At 34.4% G+C, this 13,522-nt stretch overlaps 1 protein-coding gene across 9 annotated transcripts in view; it reads left to right on the forward strand.

Annotated features, from left to right (window-relative positions):
• Positions 1 to 13,522, forward strand: part of OXR1 (oxidation resistance 1) — a 374,848-nt gene that overhangs the window by 303,904 nt on the left and 57,422 nt on the right. For all 9 annotated transcript variants that reach the window (XM_045861020.1, XM_045861019.1, XM_045861022.1 and 6 more), the window contains one exon: positions 8,495 to 8,577. In XM_045861020.1, the coding sequence (XP_045716976.1) occupies positions 8,495 to 8,577 (83 nt within the window). The remainder of the gene's footprint in view (positions 1 to 8,494; positions 8,578 to 13,522) is intronic.

Consider the following 13,522-nt stretch of genomic DNA (forward strand, 5'->3'; position numbering starts at 1 on the left):
TATTTCATGGAACTTTTAAAAGCACTTGTTAAGTATTAGCATATGATAACTTCTCCAATGTTGTTGGCTTCCTCCAAAGTCAGGAATTTTCAACCGTTTTCATCTCTTGGCATACGTAAACTACTAAGATTCTGCGTCATACCAAAAAATATATTTTTGCCTGTCTGACAAAAAACAGTTATAATTTTGATTCATTTAAATCATCAGCTATTTTGTGTTGGCTGCAGTCATTTTTCAATTTGACTAAGGGAAAAGAGGTCAGTGCGCCTGACTAAGTGTCAGGTGTTGCATATTTTTAAAATGCGTAGGGCACACTGGTTGAAAATCACTGCTCTAGGTAGTTAAGTATGTTTTATTTTTGTTACATGTTTGACAGTATGAGTGACTATATGGGCATTAGAGTTTAGAAAATAGACAAAAGCACAAAAAATACATAATCTATAACCCCACATCATGCCGTTCATTTTATAACAGTGAAACAGTAAGGACATCTTTTGTTGATCTTTGTATGTATGGGTGTAATTAAAGCTTTGAGGGAACTTAACTATTGAATTTTAGCATGACCCCTTTTAATAATTTTCCTCACTTTACATAAAATATTCTGTCATTAGAATTTCTAGTTATGGAATTAGAATATGAAAAGGGGGAGTAATTTGTTTCTCCTTTGAAGGACATTAGCCAGATGCAGAATTTCCTCTTTAAAGGTGGGACCTGGAATGAGGACTGGAACTTGAAAGTATTTGGAAAAAAGATTTTTTAAAAATCTGTAACAGTTGACTAATTGAAAAAAACTAATACCTGAGCAGCCTGTATCAGGGGTGTCCAACTTTTTGGTGTCTCTGTGCCATACTGGAAGAAGAAGAGTTGTCTTAGGCCACACACACGTTAAATACATTTTGACATGTAATCACAAAAAAAATCTCATAATATTTTAAGTAAATTTATGATTTTGTGTTGGGCTGAATTCATGGCCTTTCTGAGCTGCATGCAGCCCCCAGGCCACATGTTGGACACCCTTGCTAGATGGAGAATTCAGAAATATGTGGCATAACTTGAGGAAGGAATATGATCGATATTTTAATAAATATGCCCAACATTTACATCTGATTCACTCATTCAAAAATGTGTATTGAGTGCACTGCTATATCTGACACTCCTTCAGAGTTGCAGCTTCAAACTACTGTACCAATTCCTCTTCTATTGAAACTGCTTATGAACTCATCACACATTCTTTATTATTTTTATTTTTTATTATATATTTTGGGGTGGCATGAAAAACATGTAAATGTACAGTTTTATAATACATCTGTGTATTGCATTGTGTGTGCCTAGTCTTTTGGTCACCATATATTTGACATCCTTTAAAATTTATGGTGCCCCCAAACCTCTGAAACAAGTTAGAGAGGCCCTGTGATGTCACAGTTATGACCATGAATCAGGTGAGCAGGTATATCCTAGTATTAACTTGCTGAAAGAATTTGTACAAACTAATCTCTTTTGGCCTGTATTTTCTTGCTTGTAAATGAGCTTAATTGGGTGACATCAAAGGCTCTCAATTCTAGAGGTCTTTTTTCTTTTGAAACAGAACTAGTGAAAATGATGGGTAGTAAAGCTAGGAAATAGCAGTTGGGGTTAAAAATGTAGGTCTCTGAAATTATGCCTACAGAGTTCTGAAGGCAATGTAAGAATTAAGTGCCCAACTGCCATAATTTGATCATCCCCTGCCATTCTTAGAATAAGTATATCTTCCTAAGTGTCCTTCAGAATGAGTATCTGTCAGTTGGAGGGATTTCTTCTGCTTGTGACTCCCCTAATTTGAGACTTTTATAACAGCTGCTGAAGTTTCCAGTTGTCTGCCACCTTCCCTACAGTTCTTTAAAATGTCCTGTGTGTGGTAGCACTATTTCTTGTACACACTTCACCGCACTTGGTTTCTTGACCGCACTTGCACGTTGGTTGCCCTCCAGCATGCTGTTTGTTGTTACTGATCTTGTTTCTCATTATTTCATATTTAGTGATGATGTTGATAAAGTAGTTGTACCACTGACATGTTATAAGGAGGGACCAGATAAAACTTGGGTCAAATGTTTCTGCTTTTACTCTTTCGATAAACAAACCACATACTGAACTGTTAGTGGTGTTACTTGTGCCTTTTTATTCTTCTCCAAGGTGGCTGCTTTTGCTCTTACCAGCTTTTAGTGTTTGCTGATTCCAACATTACATAGTCCCCTCAAGAAAAACATAATTGGGACTTAGACACATTAAGCAGCTTATCACACCATTGCTCTAGTTAATAACAATTACGAAGAAAAAGTCTTATGAGCCCTTGCTCAGTGCTTAAGGTGGTTGGAGTGTTGTCCTGTACACCAAAAGCTTGCGGGTTTTGTCCCCAGTTGGGGCATGTATGAGAGTCAACTGAATTGATGTTTCTCTCTTTCAAATCAAGAATATCCTCAGGTGAGGATTTTTTTTAAAAAAAAGTCTTGTGATACAATTCTTGCTCCTACTTAGAGTAAATTATTTGATTCAAAAAAATTCTTCGGACCTTGAGTATAGCTCTTATTTGGAGACATGACCAAAAATTTACATTATTATAGCCTTTAAAGTTATTCACTTCACTAGGCCCTCTGATAATAAAAAAAAATAGATTTAACAAGTTCAGTCTCACCTTAATTTACTATAGTTTTTATCATAAACTGCCCTGTTACGTATGTCAATGCTATTTTCTCACTTGATGACAGTATACTTTAAACACATCTCAATCCTATTTAAATTTTCTTTATATTTACTTTTAGTAATTAAAACAGTATCTCTGGGGGGAAATGGCAACAAGAACAATAACTGCTAACAACACTTTCCATGGAGCAGGCACTAGCAAATATTTTTATTTAATCCTAACAACAACTCTTTAGGATAGGTACTGTTCTTACCTCAATTTCCTCATGAAGAAACTGAGCCAGGCAAGAAAAAAGGGATGTAGAATCTATTTAGTATTGTGTTTGTATTTGTAAGAGTTATGGCTTTGTGAGACAGAAGGAAAATATGAAAAGAATGAATGCAAAATTATTTTATGTATGATGTTAAAGTCAAAACACATTAGGTAAAGAAGAAGATGGATTGTCATTGAAATTTCTTTAGAGTTAGAAGGATGATGACTGAGCTGAAAATGCAAAATCCAGTGGATGTTACAACAGTTAGATAAATTTTAGGCTGGAAATCACAGATGCACATTATCCGGGACAGTTAAGATAAAAGTTTATCTTGGACACAGGGAAGAACAGTGGCACTAAAGGATTTGGTGTACCAATTATCATAGTAACTGTAGTTAAGCACCGCAAAACAATGTTTTGGTGAGAGACAGCACAGATGATGGTGGTCCCATAAATAATAATTGAGCTGAAAAATTGCTATTGCCCAATGATGGCGTAGCCTTCTTAACATCAGAACACAACACACTGCTCACACGTTTGTAGTGATGCTGGTGTAAGCAAACATGTCCTGCCAGTTGTACATAAGTATAGTATATATAATTTTGTACAGTATGCCAGATGATAATAAACGACTATGCTACTGGTTTATATATTTACTATGTTGTACTTTTATTGTTAAGTGTAATCTTTCTACTTTTAAAAAATAAAAAATTTGTTGTAAAACAGTGCCGTGTTACTCTGGTAGCAGCCTCAGATATATCTTGCGTTTACTGCATGTCTTGATTGCATCACTTTCTCTTGTGCTTGATTTAATCCGTTTAGATATCTTTATATACACAAATATTGCACTTACTATTTTGTTATAGCTGCCTGCAGTATTCAGTACAGTGACACGCTATACAGGTTTGTAACCCGGGAGCAATAGGCTGAACCACATAGAACCTACGTGTGTGGTAGGCCCTGCCTTCCAGGTGCACTTTGTGATGTTCAACAATGACGGAGTCACCTGACACCCCATTTCTCAGAACATCTCCCTGCCATTAAACGACGCAGGACTGACTTAAAAAACAATTCAGTGTTGGTCAGCATCGGAAGATGATAACTCTAGATGCCTACACTCTTTGGCTCACTTCTTAAAGTGAGGGGTGGGGAGGGAGAAGAACATCTTACACAACCTCAATCTGCTCTGATGGCAACTCCAGCTAAATTTGCATAATATTGTTGCCTTGGTCCAGTAGTTCTTAAGCATGAGGTAGATTTGCCTATTTTGGAATTGTTGCTTACCTCACAGGATACCTGTGAAGTCTCTTGTATTTCCTGTGTTCTTTTTTTCAAGAGGATGTTAAATCATTTATTGATTACACACAATAATGATGATACACAGGCTTCATAAGTTTATCTGGTACCATAATTCAATGTAGATACAATATATTGCATAGGGTATGCCAGCAATCACTAATAACCAAATAAACTCCACAGCTTGGCTTGGTTGACCCTCTAAACAGTGAATTCCATCCAGGTTACAGCACAGGAACTGTTGATTCAACTACACCAAGGTTTCTGAAGTCAATGGCTTCTGTGCCCAAGCAGGTTGTAAATAAATTTCATATGGAGCCTGGCACCTGGAAGGAATTGTTCTAACTTTACACTGTTGGGGTAATTTACCAAGGTGGTTTCAGAGTAGGCTAACTTTACATGTTTTTAAAATATATATGTATTATTCAGCATCATGATCAGACTGTTATTACATTTAGCTGTCAATGGCATCGGTGCAAAAAAATTACATTAAAACCCTCTGTTAGAATGTGTTTACTCTTTCCATAGAACAGAAACTAACATAACCTGTTATACAATTAATTAGTCACTAATACAGTCCTTGAGGTTTTTCCCATTCACATGACTATTGTCTAAAACACGTCTTCTTCATAGCAGCTAGACTGTCTCCACTGTGCTTGGCCTGGCTGAGTCCACAAATCTGTTCCTGTAGCGTCCATCCCTGTCACTTCTCTGGCTCTCCTTTCCTGCTAAGCTTTGTTTCCTGACAGCAATCAAAACCTTCCACTGCCTTAGCTGCTGCTGCCTTAGCTACTGCTGCTGCTGCTGCTGGAAGCGTCATAGCCATCTTGGTTTCCTGGTGTGGCAAAGTATCGACCTCCACCATAGGGGCCAGCGTTTCTGCCTCCACACTTTCCTCCTTTCATGGGTGCAGCATTTGAAGATTGATTGCTGTAATTGCCCTGATCATTGTAGCTTCCATCACCTCCAAAACTCTTTCCATCACTACCAAATTCATTATAGCATCCCCACTGCCACCATATCCACCATCACCAAGGCAGTCACCTTGACCACTGAAGTTTCCTTCATGACCAAGTTTGTCATGCCCACCAAAACTACCTCCACAACCACTCTGAAGTTTCTAGAACCACTAGTCATCTCTTACTTAGAAAGGGCTTTCTGTCTACTGCCATGCCACCCTGAACGTGCCCGATCTCGTCTGATCTGGAAAGCTAAGCAGGGTCGGGCCTGGTTAGTACTTGGATGGGAGAAAGGGCTTTCCATACTTCACAGTCCCAGCCATTCACAGTATGGCATTTCTGAATGCCAGTCTTGTCTGCAGAGCCATGATCATTAAAGGTTACAAAAGCTAAGCCTCTCTTTTTGCCACTCCCTTGGCCAGTCATGATTTCAATCACTTCAATTTTCTCATACTGTTCAAAATCTCTTAGGTGATGTTCTTCAGTGCCTTCTCTAATACCAAAAAAAACTTTTTTTGTCGGTGGTATTAAAGTGAAATTTAAAAAGTCAGTTTTCAGTTTTACTAGTTACATTTTAAGTATTCAAAAACCACAAAGCTGGTGGCTACCATATTAGTGTAGATAGAAAGCATTTCTGTTACTGCAGAAATCTGGTTAAAACAAAAATGTTAGACCCCTCTCCCAGAGTTTCTGATTCAGTGCTTCTGCTTTGGGCCCCATAATTTGTACTTCTAACAATTTTCCAAGTAGCACTGATGCTACTGGTCTTGGGACCACACCTTTACTTTCTGTAGTGGGTAAGTCTTATATCCATGGTAAGGTTAGAAGTAAACATAGAAATGATGAAAATTTTCAAATGCTCACTAGCATTATTTTTGTAATAAGGTTGGTTTTAAAATATTTGTTATATTTTGGAGAATTAGATCTCTAAGAGCACATACAAATTAGTACTGTGAATCTAATATAAAATGAATACTTGTGTTAGTTGTTTTTTGATTTGTGATTTTAAGTTAAAAGGTACAAGTATCTAAATTTAGAAACTTGGAATGTTTAAGAGAACTTAAATTCATTATAATTAATACTATTGTATTTACTAGAGTTCTTAGAAAGGTTTGTTAGAGGTAATTAAAGTGTTGATATAGTAAACTTATAAATGCAATTTAGTATATCTGAGAGAATTTAATTACCCATTTATAAATAGGATTATATAAGAATATTTAGTTTTTCTGTTTGAATTGATCAACTATCAACATCATCTTAGAAAGTATGTTAAAATTTACTAGATTTATAAATAGAATGCACTTTATAGTTGAAGGTTTAAGGGAAAAGTAGGTTTTTATATTTGTACTTCAATAAAGCAAACATTTGTTTAAAAGTAAAGTAACTGCAAATGGTTTTTTTCTGCGTATAAAGGCTCCCTTCATGGCTATGAGCAAACTTAGCTGATGACCTGATACATTTTGGTGAATGAATGATGTCAGTACAAAAAGGTGGTTTGTTTTAAGGTCACATTCATGTCTTAAAGGAAGGCCAAAAATTTTCCTTTGTTTTTAGTAATCAGTGAAAAAGGAAAATGTGATCAGACATGAGTCACAGTATGGCTAAGATAAAGATAACCCTGCTGCTTAGGCGGGCAGGAGAAACAACTATTTCTGTTGGTGAAAATAAAGAGAAAAAACTTCACGAGACCCTTAATATAGCAAGAGTATTCTCGTCATCTTCATAGCCAATGTAGATATTAACTTCAAAAAGCTAATTTTCTACAGTTCTTTAATATAATTCAATAGTGTAACAACAAAATGCAAATTACTAAAAGCAGTTTTCGACAATCCAGAGCAGTCTGAAGCTGCACTTATATCTGATGGTGTGTCTTAACTGGGGAGTAGGTGCTAGATTATAAACTGTAGAGTTTAGATCATGTATTCAAAACTCTAGACTTCAGATTTTCCAGAGCAGCGCCGCTCAGTAGAACTTGCTGTGATGATGGAAATGTTCTCTGTTTTTATTGTCAGTGTGGTGGTCACTAGGCAAATGTGGTTATTGAGCACTTGAAATGTGACTAGTAAGGAAATGAATTGAAGAATCCATATTCTAGATTTTATGTCTGCATTGTCCAATATGGTAACAACTAGGCACATGTGGATATTTTAGCTTAAATTAATTTAGGTGAAAGTTAAAAAGTCAGTTTTCATTTTCACTAGTTAATTTCAAGTACTCAGAAACCACAAGGCTGGTGGCTACCTATTAGACAATGTAGATAAAGCATTTCTGTTATTGCAGAAGCACATCATTAGCCAATATTGTTGTAGAGCATTGGTTCTCAGCACTGGCTGCCCACTGGAATCCCCTGGGATGGATGGAGATTAGTATATCCTCCTAGAGTTCAGTGGATGAGCCATAATTCTTTCTCCACTTTTTTATGAAAAATTAATGACAAGTTATAAGGTAGTTGTAGGTACAATTCAAGTTGTTGCTTCAGAATATTAGTTCATTTAAATTGGATGCTTGCCATGTGGCAGGCCATTTGTTAGACACCAACGGAGCACTGTGGAACCAAGCAAGCATGGTGTACATAGGTTACAGATTAGTGGAAGAGATTAAAAAAATTTAAATGGTGCGGGGTGCTATGAAGAAAATGTGAAGATGCTGTGTGATTAATAACAGAGACTTGGGTTAGCCTTGCTGATCAGGAACATATTAGGATTGTTTTTAAGTATTGCAGAGCTGACTGTTTTGGGATTTAGGCTTGGTTATTAGTATTATTTTATTATTAATGCTTCATTAGAACTATTTGCCCAACTGAGCTAGTTAGGTACATAAAAACTCTAGAGTGGTCAAAATGTTACTTAAGGTTGAAGCAAAGGGAAAACAATTAAATATTTCTAGATTCATTGGATTGTAGAAGTAGAACTATTTTCTCCTGCGAGGACTAATGTTATATTTTTTTCGACGTGGTTTTGGTTAATAATAAGTATATGTATCTTCAACTAATCAGGTTAGATGTGTTAAAAGAAATTATTCATAATTTAGTTTTTTATAACTCCCTTGCTGTTGACAGTCACTTATGTTTTGAATTTACTTCCAACTATTAGCATTTCATACTGGTCTGTCCTTAGCCCAAGCAGGGAGGAAGTACATTCCCTTTTTTTGACAGTTGGTTGTATTTTAGAGCAGAGAATCCCAGGAAACAAGCTGTATTACTAATGAATCTCATAGATATCAGCCCAGTGAGCTTTATTTAGCAGTCTTTAATATTACTCTGAAAGGGGCATAAATATAATAAGAATTTGCCTCTTATTTTTTTTCTAGACACTGGCCAAAAGAAGACCCTAGACAAGAAAGATGGGAGACGAATGTCTTTTCAGAAACCTAAAGGGACTATTGAGTATACTGTAAGTTATTTGCTGTTGAAAAAGCTGATTTATCTTTGCAGTCTTTTTAAGTCTTACTTAAAATATTCTTTCTTTATACTATAAATGAGACAAGGGTTGTTAATTGCCTTTTTTAAAACAGAAATTTATTTATTTGAGGAAGAAGAGAGGAAAGAGGGAAGAAGGGAGAGATAAACATTGATTTTTTTTGTTCCACTTATTTATTCATTCATTGGTTGACTCTAGTATGTATGCCGACCGAGGATCAAGCCTACAACCTTGGTGTATCAGGACGATGCTCCCACCAACTGAACGACCCAGCCAGGGCTGTTAATTGCATTATTTAGAAATCTGTACCTCACTTTGACAGCTGTTTTATTAATAATAACACTTAATTTTTTTTGTTGTATTTCAGGATTTTTTATTTGAAGAGAAATTAAGTGATACAAAGATATTTCAAAAATCAATTTAATATTGATGTTACTTTATTGGAGTCAAAGTTCCTATGCTACAATAATTTTCATTAGATTAGGCTTTTAAGAAAGTGTTAATTTTTTAAAAAATGTGATCTTCATTTTATTCTCTGCAGTGCTAATGATAATGAAAATGGCAGATACAATACTTAAAAGATAAGTTGATATTAATCTTCCAGAATGACCTCTCACATTAGATTATTTATACTAATTTATAGCTAAGTTTCTTTTAGCTCTGAAAGTGGAACTTCTTTCTATCTTCAGAAATGACCCTCAGATCTCCCTGCAGGCAGCTTTTCAGGTTTCTGGTTACTATGGAAAAGTGAAGTAAGAATTGACTTCAGTGTTTGCTGTGCTGTTTATTTGATTGAATGTAAATCTTGTTTATTTAGATAATGTCAATATGTTATAAAGCATTTATTGTAACTAAGCTTAATTTTGTGTAATTTTGTGTTTTTCCAATATGGTAATATAATGTATTAAGAAAATAACAATTTAAAACAATCTATGCATTTGTGTCATAGTAAAACCGTCCAATGTTTGAATCTTAACTGTTTTCTATGAATCCTTAAAGTTGAACCAATTATCAAAATCTTGAGTTATACTTTATTTTCATATATTGTGTAATTCACAATTTGACATGTTAAGTATTTTTAAAAGGTTAAAAACCAGATAATTTAGGGTAGAATTACGTTTACTATCTAAAAAAAATATCTTCTTAAAGCATATTATAAACTTAAATTGAGTGTGCTTCTACCTTCCTCTTTATTGTTGAGAAATTGATGCAATAAGTTCAAACAGTAAAATATTGGGTGATGTAATTTGATGTATTCATGAGTGTTATTAACGCTTGAGATTATAGGAATGAAGCATAAGGTGTTACCTCCATGTGTAACCATATGACTATACAGAATTGTGAAAGTTTGGTTGGTTTTGAATCTAGAAGTTTACCATTCACTGTTTTGGTAATTCTGTAAAACTTGTGTTATCTGTAGCAAAATTCAAATTAAAAACCATTATTTTAGGGGGAAGTTTAATTGAAATTTGCAATTATTATTTTCTTAATGATATAATAGACCTTTGGAATATAATCAAGTAAGTATTCACCAGAGACATTATGAAACATCTTTTAGCAGGCCTTTGTTTAGCCTTTTTTTTTTTTTCATTTTTTAACCCTGTATTTCCCATGCCAAACCTTAAAAGAAAGAAACAAATGTAATTCTGAAATTAAGGTATTACTCTTATATTCTATTCTTATTATGATTTTTAAATCTTCATAAACATATTTATATAAAATATTAATATAACATGATTTTTATATTTAGGAAAATATATAACCTTATATTTCTTTTAAAATAAAACTATGTATCTTAATATCACAATGTATTTTCAAAGTGTGTGTATTTTAAAATATTTATGATCTAATTATAAGATGTTTCCAGGCTACCTAAATATAGAATAAATTATTTTACTTTATACTTTATACTTTAGATAACTTTAAGGTTAAAATCATACATATGTATACATATATGCACAAACACATACTGTTTTTAATTATAAAATCAGTTTCAGTAGGAGTCAAAATTAGACCTTGAAAATAGTATACATTATCATTTTCTTCTTATTTATTTCAATATCTCAGTACCTTCTACTGAAGGAGCCTTTTCCAAGGTCACTAATGATTGTCTAATTATCAAACCCAGTGGATTTTGTTGTTTTTGCTTCCTGTTCATTGTTCTTTCTGTTTTTCGTTCCTTTTTCTCAAGGTCCTTAAATAGTTATTTCAATAAGGATCTGTGATTGGGTAATCAGGCAGTGTTTGAAAAGGGGTTTTGTTTGTTTGTTTGTTTTTTGGGGGTGGGGGGTTTGTTTCCTTGTAATCTGAGACAGACGGAGAGACAGACAGAGACATTAATTTGTTGCTTTACTTATTTATGCATTCATTGGTAGATGCTTGTATGTGCCCTGACCAGGGATTGAACTTAAAACCCTGACTTATTCAGAGGACACTGTAGCCAACTGGGCCACTCCACCAGCACCTGAAAAGTCTCTATTGAAGCATCATTCCTGGTAGTCGAGCTGTCTATAGATTATTAGGTTGACATTTATTTTCTGTCAGGAGTTTGGATATAGTGAGTAGTCCATTGTCTTATGTCCCTCTGTTGCCTTTTTATTTTTGTTCATTTCTGCAGTCTTTCTTTCTCTGTTTTTTCATTGTTTTTGAAGTTTCCTCATCTTCACAGTTTTGCAATGCCACTGTAAGAAATCTAGGTTCAGGCAAATTTTTATTTATTTTACTTTTTGTGTTTGTTTAGTCTAATGAATGAATCATGTTATTCATAAATTATGGAAAATTTTCAACCGTTATTTCTTTAATTATGTCCTCTCCTCGTTTTCTGTATTTATTCTTGAAACTAATTGTCCTACATTTCACTATCATTATGCTTCATTTCTGTGTTATCCTTGTTGCCATTTTGACTGTATCTTCATCTCCTTTGCTGGGTGTTCCACTCTTCTTGATTCCAAATATGAGTGGTCTCTTGTTTCTTTTCACTTTTCCATTCACATTCGATTACTTGGGAGCTTAAGAACTTTATTACATAAACTGTGTGGGGTGAGACGCAAACTTTTTGTATTATGCCTTTCTAGATGCGTGTGTCCCCTACTACCATTTCATACTTAACTATTGATAGCAGACCACTTACTAATTCCTTCTCCATCCTTGCCCAACTCTCAGTTTTTTAAATTTCCATTTCCCTTTAGTCTGTCAGTCATTCATTTTGGCGTTTGGAGTTTCAACATCTGTTACTCATTAACATTTGCTCCCCTGACCTGCTATCACCATCATCACAACCTCACTGAATAATTGTCTTCTGTTGAGTCTTTTGTGAACATCTCATACCTTAATCTCTTTACATTTTTATTACCTTAAACCTGGTGTACTATAGTTGCATTATGTTGGTTTTTCAGCATTCATTCTTTGGTCTCATTAATCCTAGACCTGTTTCCACTACTCTAAGTTGCCACTTGAGCCATGTAACTTTCTTGTTTTATGATTATTCCTGGTTTTTTATTATTTTTATCACCTCATTTAATGGAATCATTGTTAGATCAAAATCTGTAATAATCAATAAAAGTACTTTGTAAACTTAGACGTTACTGCAAAATAAAATTTGTTTACAGAGAGCTTTTACATATACTATCTCAATAAAGTAATACATAACTCTGCACAGACAAGGTTTGCACAGAGGAAGGAAGCAGAACTAGATTATTATCTTATATATTTGGCATAACTTTGGTTTTATAACACCATTAAAAATATATTTAGTTATTCTTTTTTATACCTATATACATAACTACTATTCCTGACTTTCAAAGTCTTCTATAGTACAATTCTAAATGCCTGTTTAATCTCATTTTTTTTTTTTTGAGATTTAACTAGCCACTTACCTTCCTAAAATCTTAAATCCATGAGTATACTCTGGATGGTTTAGGAGGAAGAGACAGTATTCCACAAATATGTTTTACCCTTTTCTGTCTTCAGATGTGTCATTTCTGAACTCTTTACTTTGAATGTTTTTCCTCCTCTCTTCTCTCAAATTCCTATTCCTTCTTCCAGATCTTGCTTTAAATCTTTTCTGTGAAGTCTTCCCTGAACAATATGGAGCAAATATGGTGCTCTATTTATACTCAGAACTTCTGGTACACTTATTGTTTCATTTATAGGACCTTTTTTGTCTTATTTTCCAATCAGATTGTAAATCTCTTGTGAACTAAAGCCACTTAGTTGCACTTAAATTTGTCCTCCACAAAGCCCTGATAATGCTTTAGGTGTAGAGCAGGGGTGTCAAACTCATTTTCCCTGGGGTCACATCAGCCTCACAGTTGCCTTCAAGGGCCAAATGTAATTTCAACTCCTTAAAGTTAAGGAGTAGTTACATGTATACAGTCCTGAGATTATTTCAGCCCTTTGAAGGCAACCATGAGGCTGATGTGGCCCCCAGTGAAAATGAGTTTGACACCCCTGGTGTAGAGGATTCCAAAGGAATATGTTGACTGATAAAATGACTTTTTCTTTCAGGTTAATTGGCAAAATCCCATGACTTAAAATTTATATAATATGATCATTAAAATATACTAATGATTCAGAAAGAGATTGCTCAACTTTGGTTCAAATATATTTTCTTTTTTTTTTTTTTAAGATTTCATTTACTTTTAGAGAGAGGGAGAGAAACATCAATTGGTTTGCCTCTCCTGTGCACCGCAACCAGGCCTGTGCCCTGACCAGGAATCAAATAGGCAACCTTTTGCTTTATAGAATGACACCCAACAACTGAGCCACACTGGTCAGGGCTCAAATATGTTTTCTAATTTATACATTTAAATGGCAGGATCTATACATAAGATCACTTGAAATAGCAATTTAAGTTTAAAACAGGCATACTTTTTAAATTGAATTTATTGGGGTGACACTAGTTAATAAAATTATATAG

The sequence above is a fragment of the Phyllostomus hastatus genome, unplaced genomic scaffold, assembly GCF_019186645.2.
Source record: "Phyllostomus hastatus isolate PE091 unplaced genomic scaffold, TTU_PhHast_1.1 phas_scaffold_21, whole genome shotgun sequence".
In the NCBI taxonomy this organism is placed as follows: domain Eukaryota; kingdom Metazoa; phylum Chordata; class Mammalia; order Chiroptera; family Phyllostomidae; genus Phyllostomus; species Phyllostomus hastatus.